Source organism: Sinohyriopsis cumingii, chromosome 7 (genome assembly GCF_028554795.1).
Source record: "Sinohyriopsis cumingii isolate HCF-2022 chromosome 7, ASM2855479v2, whole genome shotgun sequence".
Classification (NCBI taxonomy): Eukaryota; Metazoa; Mollusca; class Bivalvia; order Unionida; family Unionidae; genus Sinohyriopsis; species Sinohyriopsis cumingii.
In genome coordinates, this window is record NC_142967.1 from 60348261 (window position 1) to 60367493 (window position 19233).

Below are 19233 nucleotides of genomic sequence, written 5' to 3' on the forward strand. Positions count from 1 at the left end.
TAAATAAATATATTTCTTCTTCTTCCTATTATTATTTTTATTATTATTATAAGAAGAAGAAGAAGAAGAAGAGCAAGAACAAGAAGAAAATGAATTATCTAAACTGATATAATGGTATGGTGATGACAACAATGATGATAGTGCTGCTAATGGTAATGATGATGAGCTGGAGGCTGCTTACTTTTTGCTTCAACATTATTTTTAACCTGATTGTATATATTATTTTTAACCTGATTGTATATATTTGTGATCATCTAAAAAAACTGTTCTGTTAAAACACGTTTGGGAACCGATGAAAACTGGACTTAAATATTTGATGAAGAGGTACAGTGCTTTTGTGGAACTGGTTTTTATATTTGTGTGTCTGTGACACAATTACACAAACGTGTCAATTTTTTTCCTCACTTCCACAGATTATCACATCATCAGCTAAGGGTGATTTACCCTAGCTACCTTATGTTTCATCGTCTCGGAATACACAACGATGATAATGTCCTATTTTAATTCTAAGTTTGAATCTCTTCTGACTAAAATGTATTATTTTAGTAATAAACTAATATCGCTCATTCGTTTTATCTGATATTAAGTGGCAAAACAAAAAGATCAAACCTGGGGTGGGTGGGGGTGGGGGTGGGCTCAACTGAGCTATAGGGCTTGACTTATATTTGGAAGCATACGATTAAGAAACGTTGATTTTAGGTCTAATATGATGTCAGGAGAAGGAAGTAGATAATATAAACTTGCATGCAATAGTGTTGTAAAGGAGGGTTTGGGGTACGGACGGAGTGTTTGCTCCGTACGCTAGTGGCATTGGGGCACCAAAACCATGGATGGGTGCCAGAGGTGTTGTGGCGCCAAAAACCCCTTGGGCTATCATCGTCATCCCGACGCCATTTACCTTTAGGACGCCAATGCTTGCATGCAAAGTTAGAATGTATTTATGCTTTAAAACAAACATTGCTCTTGTGGCAATGACAATTTGTTACTTTTGACATGACATGTAATTATTATTATTATTATTATTATTATTAATTTTGATATTTTGTTCTTGTTGGCACTGCCAATGACATCAAAGTAGAAAAGTGATAAAATATGCCTCGCTTCAGTAAAACAAGATGTCGAGAGTTCGAAACTCGATGTGGCATCCCAAATTTTTTGCAAATACCTTTTTTGGCATTTCTTTCAAATTCGCTCATCCCAATTTTACTTTTTCAAATTTTTTATCTTGAAAATGAATGGCTCTTTTATATTGATACCTACATTTATCTTTCTATGTGTCAGGCTGCCAAACAAGAGGTCGCAATTTTTTAAACACCTTTTTGTATTTTTTAATTCAATTTTTTTTAAATTTGCTCATCCCATTATTATTATTTTTTTGTTTACTTTTTGAGATTTTTTTAAAATGTTGAAACAGGCAATTGAGCTAAGTACAAATACATACCAAATAGACACTACTTAAATCGATGGATATCAGGTAAAATCTAGCATTGGTCCAGCAGTCAGCAGAAAGTACGAAAGTACAAGCTTCGACCGTTCTATTGGAGAGAGAGAGAGAGAGAGAGAGAGAGAGAGAGAACGTCTTTACCCTAAGGGCTACGTGGTATCACTTACAAATCGCTGATGCTGTTTGTTTTTTTTTAAATTCTGATAGAATCCATGGCCTTTCCTTGTTATTTTCATACATCATTTGCTAAATTGTGGGCTTATTCAAACATGATCTATGCTTCTTCTTCGCCGTAAAACACTCCAAAGGAGGTAACTGTTTTTTGTTCACGTATTATTCTTTCAAAATATATTACTAAGTTCCCTCCCCCACCCCAATTTTCAATACGTTTGGAAAGGAGAGTAGCGTGTTTGAAGTGCACTAAGAGTCGTGAATAAGGGAATCAAAGAAAAATGATATTCGATATCAAAGAGGAAATATAAAAGAAGAAAAAAAGCACTAATATGTCGCTGCAAACTGGATTCAATAGCGGAAAAAGAATTGATAACATATAGACCTTTGACGAATAATGCGTGTGCACGTAGGGCCGGTAATGTAAAATATACCAAAATTGACGGGAAACACATTTTTGGCTTAGTGTGTAAGGTCATTAAACATGGTAATTAATATTGATTAAATAAAATCAAGATTTAATCTCTTTAGTTGATAGATCTCGCTTTGTTGAAGCCTAAGAAATTCGCGCAGTACAGGGCAGAACTTGAAAAAAAAAATACACGCACATTCATTAATGTGGATAAAATCACTTTATGCTGATTGGAAAACACTTCTTGTTTATAAAATACGAAAAGAAACACTTACCTTTGCTTTGCTGTCCAACTGTCGTCTGCAAAAATCTCAGCCGAATGCTGTAAATACGCCCGTCGATTATGTTTCGGCGTGCTGACATCATACGTCATAGATAACAGCGCCCCCCTGTGTTTGTTTGGATTTACGCTAGCTGATTTACACTTTGATCAGACCGTTTACATTCCATACATTTCATTTAATACCACATCATTTGGAATATGAGCTGATCATTCCATTCTGTTCTTCAGACCATTTCAACTAATGCCAGATCATTTGGAATCTGATCACATCATTTCATGTGTTGGGTTAAATCATTTAATTCTAGACCACATAATTTCATTTAATACTACGTCATTTGGAAGCAGATTTCATCAATCCGTTTTGTTCTTTAAATCATTTAATTTAATACCACATCATTTAGAATCTGAATTCATCATTTCATTTGTTGAGTTGAATCATTTCATTTCATACTTAGTAATTTCATTTAATAATATGTCATTTGTAAGCAGATTTCATCAATCCGTTTTGTTCTTTAAATCATTTTATTTAATACCAGATCATTTGGAATTTAAATTCATGATTTCATTTGTTGAGTTAAATCATTTCATTTTAGACTACATCATTTTATTTAATAGCACGTCATTTGGAAGCAGATATCATCATTCCGTTTTGTTCTTTAAATCATTTTATTTAATACCAGATCATTTAATTTAACGCCACATCATTTGAAATCTGAATTCATTATTTCATTTTTGGGGTTCAATCATTTCATTTCATGCTACATCATTTCATATCACACAACATCATTTGGAATCTGAATTCATCATTCCGTTTGGTGGGTTAAATCATTTCATTTCACTCTACATCATTTCATTTAATACCACGTCATTTGAAATCTAAATGCATCATTCGGTTTTGTTCGTTAAATCATTTCTTGTGACACCACATCATTTGGAATCTGGATTGATCATTTCATTTGCTAGGTTAAATCATTTGATTTCATACTAGATCATTTGATTAATGTAATTTTGGCGGCGACGGCTGCCCATACCCTTTGGTGTATTTAGCATGTAACCATCTTCGCTAGCCAAGGTTCCTATGTGTTAAGCCTATCTACACCTTGGCAGATCGTTCAGATATTTCGAGGCTTTGGGTTTGTGAATTTAATTCAATGCGGCGGCAAGCCACCGCATCCAATCAAAATCAAGTTGTTTAAATTTGAACACTGTTCCGACAAGATCGTGACAAGTGGACCACGGAACTGGAATGGACTCATAAATAAGCAGTTTTCCACTGCCTGTCCATGTTTACACAAATACATTAGTTCCCTTAAAAACAGATGTAATTGCTTTTTTCTAGTATGTAGTCGTATTTTCGATGTTAAACTTACATAGTATCCTTTAGAAGTCAGTTGCCTCAACCATTTTCAGCAGACGTATAACGACGCATCGCTCGTACGAGCTACTGGTTAGTCGGCATTCGAACTAAGGGAGACAACTTATGAAATCCAATAGATGTCACCTGGACAAAGCTCTGAAATTATCTGTCCGATACGCCAAGGTGTAGATACCCTAGGGCTATCACATCGGAACCTTGTCTAGTGAAGATGGTATGTAACTTTCGCCAGACTCTGTCTGTTTAGTAGGTATCTTTCATCATTTTGGTCTACTTAATTGTAAGATTATATGAATACGAATAAGGGCAGAAATCAATGCTATTGCATCTTCATCGACGATTATTGCATGAACGTAACTTTAGGCAGCCTTTGCCTGTTTAGTATGTATCTTTCATTAGCTTAGGTCTATTTAACTGTGAGACTATGGGACTACGGTTAAGGACAGAAATCAGTATTTGCTACAAGACTGATAGTCTTTTAATTCTTGAATGACGGATATATAAAGTATTATCGAATAAAATGATTTGGAAATTAACTATTATGAAAAGAAAAGACGAGTGTTGCAAGAAATCACTATAATGATAGAAGGATCTTCGTCCTTGATGCGACTAGTAATATTTTGTGTGGACACACTCTACCCCTTCATTGACTGTCGTGATAATTTAGTTATCATATTTTTTATTAATATACACAGTTAAATATAAATTTTAATTATTTAAATAAAATTACACTCGGAATAAATGTTAAGAACATTTCTTAATAGATCCGCTACCATCGGACTTGGGGGAGGGCGGAGAGACGCTGGTTGTATATAACAGGTTTATCGACGAATACGTTTATGAAAGAAAACAAGGGGAACAAGACTGACACAATAGACTAAATGATGACCATTTCCATTTTAATAAATCAGAGTAAATATGAATAACCTATACGTGTCAGAAAATTCTTTGCGTCGCTGTCTGCACGCAAAAACTGTCTTGCAAGATTGTGAAAACAATAATAACGAAATTGAAACTAGAAACTGCGCAAGTCTGATTAGACAACAAACGGGAACGGAGATTATATACATTGCTTAAAGTAGTGGACAAACCCGCTTTCTGTCTTTGGATATCGTAATGCAAAACTGGTGTATTACAGGTAACACAGTAATTTATACATTAAGCTTGCTTGTATGTAAAACGCTGATATACAGGAATGAGTAACTTCAACGCGGTTGTGCGGTAAAGTTTGCACATTCGTTTTTTGAGCTACCCTTAATCACAGGGGCTTGTGTGGTCGTGTAATTCACCTATGCGGATGTACTTTGTAATTGTATGTTTTATGTTTGTTTATACCACCTCTACGGATCATGTTTATAGTTCTTAAGATATAGGGTTTCCGCCATGGGTAATGAATACAGCGTTGTTTCATATCTGGCGCAGTTCGAGATTTACCGGGAATACTGAATATTTTACCACCACTCACAAATTACATTCTTAGTTCGTGTCTTATTCAGGAAAACGACCTTTGCTGCAAATGTTTAAATTTTTTCATGGAATATTACCAATGGAGGCTGTTATTGAAGTTAACTGGGAGTGATTATGAGAAAGAACGTGTAGTTTGCAAAGTTATATCTTCATGCCTATGCATATAATAAAAAAATATAGGTTTTTTAGTTGCACATTTTGTAGGAGGGGGTGGGGCACTATAACATTTTCAGTGCTTTGGGCCCTGGAAGGTCTTAATCCAGCACTGTATGTATGTGTGTGTATATGTGGATATATATATATATATATATATATATATATATATATATATATATATATATATATATATATATATGTCCTGTACTCACTGTGGGTATTTGCCGCACATGCCTGGATAATCATTAAACTGAAAATTAAAGACCTTAATAAAGTAAACTGAAAGGTCACCAGGTGTAGTTCAAATTTTTTTTCTCTGTGGGACAATCGGTAAAGGTGTTGCTGACTAAGCCTTGATCTTAGTGAGAAGACGTTTTGTAGATTAACATAGTCACATACTCTGGAGCATCTCCTCTGAAAAACCAGAGCTACTTTCAGGCATTGATTCGCTCAACTGTTTTGAACCATTTTAATTCTGTGAATATATCTGATGGATGATGATGTATCAGTGGGGACATCAGTAATCAGCTGAGCTGTTTTTGAAGCTTGGGAATTCTATCTGGTTGGGAGCTAGTACAGTTTCCCCATATTGTTGAACAGTAGTCAATCGTTGGAAGTATATAAGCATTATAGTAAATAATTCTGGAGTCCTCTGTCAGGGACATTTTTTTAATTCTATTAAGTAATGAAATTAATGATATAGTTTACATTTTCAGTTGCCTTATTATTAATTTACATTGATGTCTTTCTTTTTAATTTTGAAAGTTTTCTAGATTTTCCCATAACACGTATTTTGTCTCAGATTCGCTTATTACCGTCAAATTTTGTTTCAACTACTCCTCAGTTGATATATTGGGTCTGAACTTATTTTGCAATCCAGGGTATAGACATTGCTACTTGATGAAGTTGTTGCATCATCTGCAAACATGTTAGTGTTTGTATGTTGATTACAGAGTGGAAGATCATTGAAAAATAAAAGAAAGAGAAGGGGACTCAGTATAGAGCCTTGTGGAAGACTGATTCCAGGACAAAAGCACCCTCAGGACTAAAATCCCTTACGACAGAAGCCCCCTGACAAGGGTAGGGCAAAAGCCTCCTTGGGGTAGGAAAAAAGCCATTTGATATTAGATATTTAAAGTATTTTAATTTATATAGAACTGTTTATTTATTTGATTAAGATTTTATTTATTTGTTGTACATTGTAATTCTATTTGCTAAGTTAAACATTGGTCTCCCTTGAACCCTTTAGTAAATTTTTATAGTGCATAATGCCATGTTTATCTTGTGTAATGACTACAAAAGAATTTAATAACATATTTTATATATTTTTGCATACAATACAGGCACATTTTCATAAAAGTCAAACAAAATAATCAGATTTATTAAACACATCTGTGTATCTCACACTAGGCAACAAATCATTTCTATGCAGATTTCTGTAATTTTACATAGAAATAACTTCTCATTGTTGTGATGTTGCATTTTTTTTATATAAAAACAGCTTTTGAAGTGCATGCTATTAATAAAGAAACCACATTATTTGTGAGCAGATTCACAATCATTGTATTGGGAAATAATGTTTCATTGTTGTGATTGTCACATTCTTTGATATAAAAACAGCTGGTTTCAAAACATGTACATGTATGTAACAGGTATTACTGAAACAGTGAATGGCAGTTCATTATGCAGCTCTTGTTCATTACACCCTTTTCTCAACAAAGACAGTTCTTTTGATCACAGTCATAGAAATTTGCCTTAAAGGTTTGGTTCAAGTTTTTTTTATGTGTTTCTTGTAGACTGAAACTTCTTAAGACCAAAAACCAATAGGACCATGTAAAATTTAAGCTTCAGGTCTTTTAGTTTGCAGTGGTTCACAAAATTCACCTAAAATGAGATTAGTTATATCCTATAGTTATAGCATATATACATTGATTAGTGACTACATTATGTTTTATTAATACATTGATCTTGTTTGTACTGATATTTTTAGGATAACACTTGACACTAATTTTGATTCAGCACCTACATATGTGCTTCTATGAACAGTTATATAATTTGATAAAATGCTGCTATCCAGCAAATATGAGAGAACATTGCTGCAAAATTCTTATTTTGTTGGTCTTGTGGTTAATTGGTCTCTGGTGGTTTTTGCTGTATTTCCTAACCCCTTGATATATTTGGTACATACTTGGGATAATTTATTATGAAGCTATGATACCACATTCTTCCACAAGCTGGCATTCCCCAATGACCTTGTATTGAAGTTACATAAGATTTTGAGAAGCAGTTTTCATTTGTTTATATTTCTTCACTGTATTTATGAACTTTGTTCATATGTGGGATGAACCACTACAAAGTCATGACAGTTTATTTTGTCATATGGTCTCACAACCTTTTGACTATGGGGTCAAGGTCACATATTTTACAGAAATGCTTTGATTGTGGGTTGAACATGCAGGTTCTGGCCTTGTTTTCAACATTTGGTTGGTATCCATGCTGTAATTAGAAAATACCTTCTTAGTGTTTACTTTCCTTGCATCTCTCTTTGTCAGAATTATGGCGCTCCATTTTTATATCCCTGTCATATCATGGAAAGAGATATATGGTGTTGCCCATGTCCATAGACATCCTTTCTTGTCATGAATTGTGTTTTCACTCAGAAGCATTTGACAGACTTCAAGGATTGAAATCAGCAAGGCCTTATGTTAAGCAGCCTTACTTGGTTTTTGCCTGTTTTAATAGGGACTTTGCATTCAGTGTTGCTTCTGTTAAATTTGTGTACAAGGCTTTGCATTATAAAATTCTAGGTCATGTTTGATTTTTACTATTTTCCGACAAGATTAAATGGAGGCATGACCCTTTTTTACTTTGAACTTTGCTGTTCAGTTTCTGCTTAGTAGATTCTGAAGACTCTTGTAGACTGAAACTAAATTTGTTATGAGGTATTATATGAAGAAGACCTCAACCAGTTTTGAATTTTACTGTTGTCTGGCAAGTGCATCAATGATATCTTTATTTTATCCAGTCTATACATCTGTTCAGTGGTCTGTCCATATCTCCATTTGTCAAGTCTGGTCAAATTTATTAGTGCAGTTCCGTATGAACTGCTGGATGTGAACAAGAGTGTAATTTAGTAGGCCTGTTTCTATGAATATATTGATTGCATAATTTGATTTTCACTTAGTTCAAGCTATTTTTCGCATGAATACTTTTCTCTTTTTCTGCATTATTTGTATTATACATATGGGTGAAAACCTTGCTTGCGCAGTTAGAAATATTAAATCAGACATCATTTGAAAAGATTTTTATTTTTAAGGATTTATCATTGCTGAGTAGCTAAAGAGGTCATATGAGTATGGAGAGTGACAGCAGTGATGATGAACAATATGATACAGCAGATGAAGATTTCAGACCACCCACACCTCCAAAATGCATTGCTGTAGTGGAATCTGTGAAAAATGTTGGACTGGAAAGAGAAACATCAGGGTCACCTGAGCCAGCTTGTTCACCTACACCTCCACCAAATAATCTGACAGTGATAAAGACATATGAGCCAGAAGCACAACCATTTGTAACTTCTAAGCCATCTTCTGCACAATCAACACTACCGCCACCACTATCTCCAAACAGAGCTTCAGAACAATCAACAGATAAAAGTCCTCAGAGCATGCATTTTTCTTCATCTGATCAGCTGCATGTCCAACAAGGACCACATTTGCAAAACCAACAAGAGGGACCATCTTTGCCAACATGGCATCCACATGAACATCTGTCTGGAGCCCAAGGTGCCACTGGAGATTGGAAACCACATGGATATGAAGGTTATGTGCAGACGCCATCATCATCAGATGGTCAACAGAACTGGGCTCATGGTGCATATGGACAACCAAACTGGAATTCAGGAGTAGATGGGCATGTAAGACACCCTGTACAACCACCTTGGGGTACTTGGCCATGGGGACAACCACACATGCCAGTGGGTTCATATGGGCCACATGCACAATATTGGCCACATTGGCCATCATTTTATCCTGGTTATAGTAATCAGTTTCCACCAGGCATGCCACGAGGAAGCTTTCCAGGGATGGATGCTGGAGGATCTTTCTACAGACCACCATATTTTCCATCTCAAGAACCTTTAATTGGAGAGACATATAATAAGACTGAAAATCAAAACCAAAACCAAGAACAGCAGCAACAGATACAGCAACAGCAATGTCATCAGACAAAATTACATGTTTTGGAAGGAGAGGTTTCAAGTCAGGCCATACTTGCAGAGCCTAACAGAGAGCAAGAGGAACAAGAAAAACAGGAGAAAAGAGAAATAACATCTGCAAGACAACTTGATTCAAGAAAATGCCAAGATATCAATAGACAAAGTCAAAATAGTGTTGGAAGTAGTCCCCAACCTGCAATGAGAAAAGAGGAAGAAGAACAGGGGAAAGGTAAATTATTTAGCTCCCAAAAACCAATATACCACTTCCCTTACTTACATAAACATTCATAGTTGATAGATTTATATAAGTTCCTTCTAGTTTCTCCAAGGTTGAAACATCTTATATGCTTTTAAAGAGTGGTGATATGTTTTCTTAGTAGTAACCTAATGATTAAAAATTTCAGGAATTTGGACTTTTAGTAATTTATCTTGATAATTTATGAGCAGCTTGATTGATATTTTACACTAAAGTGTTCAGTGTACAAAAAAAGTGTTGATTGAAACATTGACTAACATAGTGTGAACAATTAAGGTGGTCATGATGGCAAGCATTAGGAGTATTTGCTTGCATGTATTGAAATTAAAGTTTACCCTTTCTTCTATTATATATATATATATATATATATATATATATATATATATATATATATATATATATATATATATATATATATATATATTCCTTTAAATAGGTAATGTTGCTGTATATTGAGTTATGACAAATTTTGATCATAAAGATTTGATGTGTTAATCGATTTTATTAAGTCTTGAACTTTTCAGTAAATGCAGTTCTTTTGGTTATTGCATGACAGTTTTTTTAAAACTGGTTTTAATTGACACACCAAGCAAACTACAAAATAATTTATTTTATTTAGGTGCAAAAAGTGTCCATACAGAAGCAGAGCAGGTAAACATTGTTTGCATGACTTTTTAGCATTAAATATGTAATTTAAAATGAATATGTAAAATCAGTTCTCTGTCTCACAATGAGTAAAAGTCACTGAAAAATAAGCATTTTTCACAACTAAATGTGTCTTGTCAAATTTTCAGTCTTTCAATGTGGAAATCACAGTTAAAAGTCCACTTGTGAATTTTTTTTATATATTAGTATCATACAAGAAATATAAGCTTACTTCAAAAGTATCTGTCTTGAGATTATACCACATAAATATGCTTATGAGTGATAACACATAATCAGGTATTGATATCTTCATGAAAAATATTTCTTGTAAATAACAAAAAGTGCTCTGAATTCTAGATTGCCTCTGAACCAGGGTACATTATGGTAATTGGTTTGAATGAAAGCACAAGTTATGATAACCTGTGGAACTTTATGGAAGGAAAATCAGATGCTGACCTGAAGGAAATTATTTTTGGCCCTAGAAAAGAAAATGCTGTTGTTATTTTTGAGAAAAAACCAGGTAGGAATTTCCATGACTGATGAGGTATAGAGATATAAAAGTAGATTAATTATTGATTTAAATTAATGTTTATAGTTGACTTTTAGCTTCATTTCATGAAAGGTTACTTGCATGTTTATAAGTAATGAAAGAATGAGTTTTCTCAATATCAGTAAAAAATTATGGAAACTTGTTTGGTTTGAATATTGATTAAATTTCTTAACATTCTGATCAGCTCATTATTAATTTGTGAATTTAAATTTCTTTAGCACAGAATACCACATAAGTAAAAGTTGCCTTCATGTTTAACATTTAAACTTTTCATGAGCTTATTTATGAAGCCATTTTCACCTCTGAGAATGATATGTATGAAGGTGTGTTTGCATGTACAGTATATATAGACCCTGATCACATAATTTGCTGGCAGATCAAGGTCTGTGTTGTTTATTCTACTGATCACTGATTCCAACTCATGCACAAGTCATGGCATCATCCCCCTCCCTCCGCCAGATACCTTCAAGACCTGTGGCAGTGGGTGAGTAGCAATGCAAGTGGTTTTGGATACACTGGGGACTGTAGTTACAGACCTGAACACATGCATCTCAGGGTATAAGGTTGCTTTTCACTGGATGAAAGCACCAGTGGAACCTTGCAGCCCCCTGTGTGACTGAGCAGCCCAGATTAGTACTGCTTACCTTCGTAGCATGAGGAAGAAGCTAGAATAGGTCACCGTAGACAGCCCTGCTTCACCTTAACCTTGGTCAGCACACTGAGGCAGAAAGGGATTCCACCTTAGTGGTAAAAAATCTAACAAGAAGAAAAAGGTATTGCAATGCATTCATCATCTGGTGCATGTAATGTGCACACACTAATAGGTAGACCAGTGAGAAGAACGGTTCTAGCTGGTAAAGAATTGGCCAAATTCAATGTACAGATAGCATCACACATGTGAAACTTGCCTTCCTGAGGACGGACAACTCACCAATATAGGAGCTAGCTATACCTTTTTCTGGCATGTCAAAAGTAAAGAACAGTGGTGTGAAGCTGATGTTGATTTTGCCATAAAATCACAGCTAGTCAGCAAGATCATAAATTTTCCAAAGGGCGTGAATGACAGAGTAATATTTGAGACTCCCACTATTTGGAAAAAGTTATACAACTATCATCAGCACCTATGCACCCACCAAAACCAACCCAGATAAAATCAAATATAAATTTTATGAAGACCTGGAATCTCTTTTTAACAGAAGTACCAATGGCAGACAGGCTTGTCATCCTGGTGACTTTAGTACTAGAGTTTGTCCAGATCACCACATATGGCCAGGTGTCACTGGCAAAAATTGCTTTGGCAAATGCAACAAGAACAAACTCCTTCAGCTGAGGAAATGTGCTACCATGACCTCCTAATCACCATGCTGCAACAAAATGTCTTACATGCACCCTTACCCCTCATTGCTTACATCATCATCAGGAGAAGAGACAGGCATGATGCCCAAGTGACAAAGGCCACAAAAAGTGAAAATGACTGGACTTTCCATTGTCTCCAAGTTCAGTATCCAGATTCAGCCTAGCTGACAATCACAAAGTGAAAATGTACCGAAAAGCTGTGTCTCCAAATTGAAACATGAGAATGTGAAATAGCATTTGTCAAAGAACTGTGCATCTAATTGGAAACAATTGATGTGAACTCCGAGAATGTCCAGGAAAACTGGGCATCCTTCAAAGACTGTGTATTCAGCTGCATCCAGAACCCACTACATATTAACATCAAAACTGGTTTGATGAGAATGATGCTTCCATACAGAGACTTATGAATGAGAAGCATTAGCTACGAAAGACCAATTTAGACAACAGCATTTCACCAGCTAAGAAGGCAGCCATCAACAAAGTCAAGAGGCCAGTGCAAATTCAGAGAGTTGCAAGACACATAGCTGAGCAATGAGGCAGATGAGATTCAGACCAACCCAGACAGGAATGACATGAAGAACTTCTATTGATGCTTTAAAGAGGATTTTTGGGGCCACAGTCATCAGGATCATCCCAGATACTGAGTGCTGACAACACCGCTGACAAGAAAATATACTACCAAGATTAGATGAACACTTCAACAACATCCTCAGTCTACAATCATCTCTCATGGAGGAGGTAATTGATTGACTGCCGCAAGTGGAAATCAGCAGATCACTTGCTGATCCTCAGGGGCTGACTTAAACTGAAAAAGTATCTTTCCTGCTGCCAAATGGCAAAGCATCTGGAGTGAATGCTATACTAGCTGAAGTCTACAAAACAGAAGGATTGCATATGGTGCAGAAACTGACTGAAGTTTTCCAGTCAATGTGGACTCAAGGAACTATAACACAGGAGTGTGCAGATGCATCCATTCTCCACTTGTACATGTTTAAAGGCAACAGACCAGCAGGGCATCTCCTTGTTGTAATAGCCAGCAAAATCCTCACCAGAATTCTGCTGAATTGCCTTGTGCCTCACATTCATCATGGGCTCCTGTCTGAAAGGCAGTTTGGCTTCAGGAAAGGACAATAGACCTTAGATGTGGTGTTTGCATCTTGTCAACTCCAGGAGAAATGCCTGGAACAGAACTCCAACCAGTATACAACATTCATTGACCTGACAAAAGCCTTTGACACAGCCAGTCATGCAGGTCTATAGACAATCATGCCAGATTTGGTTTACACAGATAAATTCATCATAATGATTCAGTATTTCCATAATGGCAAGCTTGCTCATGTTGTGTAAGATAGTGAGTCATCTGAACCATCTCCAGTCACCAATGGAATCAAGCTGTATGCTGGCCCCACCCCTCTTCATTATGATGTTATCTGCAATGCTTACTGATGCCTTCCATGACTATGACACTGGGACATCAGATATCAGACTGATGGCAAGCTCTTCAAGACTACAGGCAAAGATTAAGCTACAGGAAGTAAGTGTTCATAATCTGTTTGATGATGACTGTTCCCCAAAAGTCAGTCTGACATGCAACAGAATATGGACCCTTTCTCTTCAGCTTGCAACAATTTCAGTGCTACCAAAAGGATCAAGAAGACAGAGGTGATGCATCAGAATACACCAGGAAAGCCCAACATAGAACCTACCATCACAGTAAATGGCAAAACCCTCCTGGCAGTGGACAAGTTCACCAGCCTCAGCAGTACATTATCACATGTAGTCCACATTGATGATGAAACCAAGGAAGAATTGCTAAAGTAAGTGTGATCTTTGGCATGCCAGACTATGCACAAATGTGTGGGAGTGAAGAGAGATTAGTCTGCAAACAGAACTGAAGGTCTACAAAGCCATTGTGTTGCCAGCTCTGCTGTATGCATGTGAAACCTTGACAATATACAGACACAATGCCAAAAAGTTGAACTGTATTTACTTGTGAAACCTTGACAATATACAGACACAATGCCAAAAAGTTGAACTGTATTTACATGGGCTGCCTGAGAAAACTGTTGAGGATAAGATGCTAGGACAGGGTCTCAGACACTGAGGTTCTCACATGGGCAGATATTCCAAGCATATACACTCTGCTGATGGTCTCACAGTTGTAATGAGCAAGCCATGTTATGAGAATATCAGAAAAGCAACTACCAGACAAGATCTTCTTTGGTGAGCTAAAGTAGAGAAAGTGGTCATAACTTGGTCAAAATAAACACTTCATCACAGATTCCTCAAGTCATCCTTGAAACTTGCAACATTGAGCCATATTCTTGGGAAGATCTTGCACAGAGTCACTCCATCCTGGATCTATAGACTTTGAACAGAATAATCTCAGAACTGCATGATGTCTTCTATTGATCAAGTAACCACAAGCAGCATCAAATGTCCAGTGTGCCACAGACAGACAGTAGAGAGCACAAACTGGTCCAATTAGCCACTCACATACTCACAGAAACCAAACCAGTTAGTGATGTCATGATCATCTTTGAACCTAAAGGGTGAACAACACTGATTACTTTTTACAAACTGCATGGATCCAGATCTACTGGCACAATATACAGCAGCAGCTCTGGGTCTGTGCAGTTTACAGTTGGACTCAGTGTCTCAGCAGGTATATATGGTATGTTTGTTTTTATCCGTCCATATTCTTATCTTTTTTACCTCATCCATCCATCCGTCTTTCCATTTATCTACCATGAGACTTTCTGTTGATATACATTGGTTAATATTTTGAATGATAAGATAATGGATATGATCATGTGCAACAGACTGATTTTGTTTGTTATCATGTTTGATTACAGATCATGTGAATCTTCAAGATAAAGTATCCAAGAAACCACTTAATGGTAAATTCTTAGAGGTGTTCAGTATGCCCCCACCTACAAGCATTATCGTGTCCACAAAAGATCCAAAAGTGTTTAGTATTGACACTCTGACCTTGCATTTTGAATCTAAAACATACGGTGGTGCAGACTTAGTTGAGGATGGAATAAAGATGACAGAAGATGGGTGCTACATCATGACCTTCACAGACAGTAATGGTAAGCAATCATGATGGTTGATAATAATTACTGCATTTATTGGTAGACCAGTCTGGTTCAGTAATGGTAAGCAATCATGATGGTTGATAATAATTACTGCATTTATTGGTAGACCAGTCTGGTTCAGTAATGGTAAGCAGTCATGATGGTTGATAATAATTACTGCATTTATTGGTAGACCAGTCTGGTTCAGTAATGGTAAGCAATCATGATGGTTGATAATAATTACTGCATTTATTGGTAGACCAGTCTGGTTCAGCTGCCTTAATGTGTCCTTGGGGAAAGGCACTTAGCTCCTGTTTCTTCAGCATTATATAGCCAATAATTTGTTAAAAGCTCCATTGAAACCTACTTAAAACTAAAAGAAACCACTCACATCTCTGCCTATCAAAAATTATTGACAGATTTGTCATAATCCACCAATAGATTTGAGTTATATCTCGTGGACAATTGTTGCTGTCACAATTCATGAATACATCAGCAGTCATCCATTGACACAACTACTATCACACATGTACACATATACATCATAATCCATTAACAGATCTTCTGTCAAAATTTCTTGACAGATCTGTCTTGACAGATCTGTCACCATAAGCCACAGCTAGAGATGCCTCATAATCCACAAACATGACTACTGTCATAATCCACTGACAGATCCACCATCACAGTCCATTGACAGATCTGATTTCATAATCCACCAGCAGATCTGAATTGTTTCTTTTACTTATGATGTCAAGTAAACATTGTGGACCCTGATCTACCAGCACATTATATGATGGCCGATCTTGGTCATAGGTCTTTCAACCAAGAGAACATTTCTTAGACCCTGTTCATTGTACATGAATTTTTCAGGTGCATATGTCATAAAGAGAGATACTCCACCATATTATAAGTTGGTGACTGACCCACGCTTTATGCTCCAGTGATGAAATACATTGTGCACATTTATGTCAGTTCTTGTACCCTATCTGTTTTACAGTCATGAAACGTTATATGTGCATACATTTTGAAGAGTATTCAACCGCTATACTATATTTAGATCACTATAACCATATAACTACTTTTCATATTAAAGTGATCTTTTCATACACCAGGGCTCGAAATTAGCAATAGTCCACTAGCCCAAGGCTAGCAGATTTCCTGTCAGACTAGTAACTTTCATAATATTAATAGTCCGATGGGCTAGTAAGTTTCGGTTATCAATAGTCAGCATTTTTTTTATGCCATTCCCTAATAAAGACTTGACTTAGCAGATGTTCTGTAGAATCAATGCAGTGTCCATTGTAAACACAGTCATAAAATATTAGCATGAGAAGATGAAGTCAATTTCTGCCTCGGAAAGGTGTGTTTCTATAACAAGAATCCATCTGATTTTGTGCATTTCACTTAACAGTGCAAATTATTTTCCCATCATTAACAACAGAAGTTTGGTAATTGATCCTAATTAATCTGATAACGAATTAAATGAAAAAAAGACATGGTATCACATTTTATTCACTCGACCACAGTAACAAACTACAAAGCGGTATACTACACAAAAGAACATGGCAAAAACTATTCAAAGAAATTAGTTTGCATGTTTTTTTGTTTAAGGTTCTTTTTGTTTTTTTTTGCTCGATACCCAAAGGCACCAACAGTCACAAACAGGAAACTACGTATTTTACATTTCCATCAAAATAATTATAAGAATTAGATCAATTTATTACGATTACGTTATTGACACATCCTTTCCGTACAACTACTTTTTCTATGATGATAAGAATAGTTTTTATATTTTTCCCTTACAAGAATGAACAAATAATTGAATACACGTGGAGATATATATCCAAGCAGAATGCCGTACATTTGTTGGGAATTAAAATCTCTGAGCATGGGCATCTAAGATTTGAAAATTTTCTGCCTTATTATTAATTTCAACAATACATTGAGATTTGATTAATTAGGAACAATTACCAAACTTATGACTTATGATACCGTAATTGGAGCTGTTAAATACAATGTGCCGAGTGTCAGATGGCTTCGTTTGATGGGAACACACCTTTTTCAAGCTGAAACTAACACTAATCTTCTGCTGCTAATATTTTATGACAGTGTTTACAATAGCCACTGCTTTGATCATGCAGAACATCAGCTGAAGTTAAGTCTTTGTTAGGGAGAGGCCATTTAATTGTGGGAGGGGACAAAGACACATGTTTTGAAACGTGTTTCTTGATCTGATTTTCTTATATAAAGGACACTGTGCCATTCCTTTTCTTGCTTTAAATAATTTGCGTCAGCTATACTATAATATCTCGTATTTCAAAACAAGACACAATTCCCTCCTTATAAGACTGGCAAAATGTGGCATTTGATAGAAGGTTGAATGAGAATGATGAGGAATAATTCTTATGATAGGGAAAAGCATAATGGAAAGTTTCAGAAGAAGACAAAAGACAGGGAATGGCTGAATTATGACGAGGAAAGGAACGTTATGTGGTGTAACTGGTGTATGCAATTCGCAAAAACAAACACACAGAAATCATCCAGTTTTTTTTTTACGGGTTGTTCAAACTTTAAAATTGAATCGGTAAATGTACATGAAAGCTGTGTGACATTGTTTTGTGAACAGGACTAGTAAAGATTTGGCAGGACTAGTAAATTTCTCAATATATGAGTCATTCTAACTACAAAGAAATTTGTGTTAAATTCGAGCCCTGTACACTTATCTCAAATTGGGCGTATCATGTTACATTGTTGTCCATTAACATAAGTTTGTAACAGCTGAACAGATTTTTTTAAAACTTTGTCCAAATATATGTTGTGACCAGACAATGTGTCACATGTCATAACCATACCTCCTACCTCAAGGTCAGTATATAGCAAGAGAGAATGTAATTTTGTGACTTCTACCCTTTTCCAATGTATGATCTCTGAACCACTAAATATATTTTAATTAAACATTACCCAATTATATATCATGCATATTTGGTGTACTGCCTTAGAATCAAGACCACAGCAAGGGAAAGTTCAAGTATGTGACTTGTATCATTTTCTAGAGTAAGGCTTTTCAACACATAGTTTCATTAATTTTTGGCCAGATATATAACATGACTAATCTGTGTGTTGTAAATGATATCCACACCTGCCTCATGTCAAGATTACTGAAAGGGAAAATTTAGTATTGCAGCTTGCATACTTTTGTCAGATATAATACTTAGCCACTTTAATGAAGTCTTGGCATAGTATTATCATATACTGTTTATGGTGTTTTGTTACATTTAGATCAGTTTCTGGGACACTGTTGCTTTTAAAGGCAAAAAGTTTAAATGTGTATGCATCATGAGGAATACTATACTTCCATATTCAAAAATAAGTCAATGTGACCTTCTAGGACTCATGGTACTAATTCCACTCCAGTGGTAAACATATGGAAACACTATCATATTCAAAATTCAATAACTTAAAATTTATGGGTGCTGATAATGACACCTATAATTTTTCATGCACATCTAACCTTGGTGCAAGCTTGTGTGTGGAGAACACCATATGACCTGCGGCAATTTGTTTATATACATGTGCACGAAACACGTGTTATTGATTCTGCACCAAATGAATCAGGTGCTACTTTCAGTATTGAGTACTCCGGAGTCAAGCCTGTAAAAATGCTAAAATTGCATCAGTAGAAATTTGTCAATATTTTTTTTACATTACATATAGGATAAGCTCTCAAAAGATATTTTTCCTAAAAATTTAATTTTCATTATTAACCAATTATGGACCACCAAACCTGTAAATACTCTATTATTTCTTCACCCATTTCTAGAC

General features: G+C 35.7%; 1 protein-coding gene across 3 annotated transcripts in view; it reads left to right on the forward strand.

The window, feature by feature from the left end:
* The first annotated feature begins 3843 nt into the window (after positions 1–3843).
* The window catches only part of LOC149795353 (uncharacterized), a 62610-nt gene continuing 47220 nt past the window's right edge, over positions 3844–19233 (forward strand). Inside the window, exons 1-6 of one of the 3 annotated variants that reach the window (XM_089965128.1) lie at positions 3844–3931; positions 6262–6410; positions 8625–9753; positions 10400–10431; positions 10783–10945; positions 15187–15426. In XM_089965128.1, the coding sequence (XP_089821254.1) occupies positions 8658–9753; positions 10400–10431; positions 10783–10945; positions 15187–15426 (1531 nt within the window). In that variant the 5' untranslated portion in view covers positions 3844–3931; positions 6262–6410; positions 8625–8657. Of the gene's footprint in view, positions 3932–4723; positions 4824–6261; positions 6411–8624; positions 9754–10399; positions 10432–10782; positions 10946–15186; positions 15427–19233 lie in introns of those variants that run through there. The other 2 variants (XM_089965127.1, XM_089965129.1) reach the window with 2 other exon arrangements.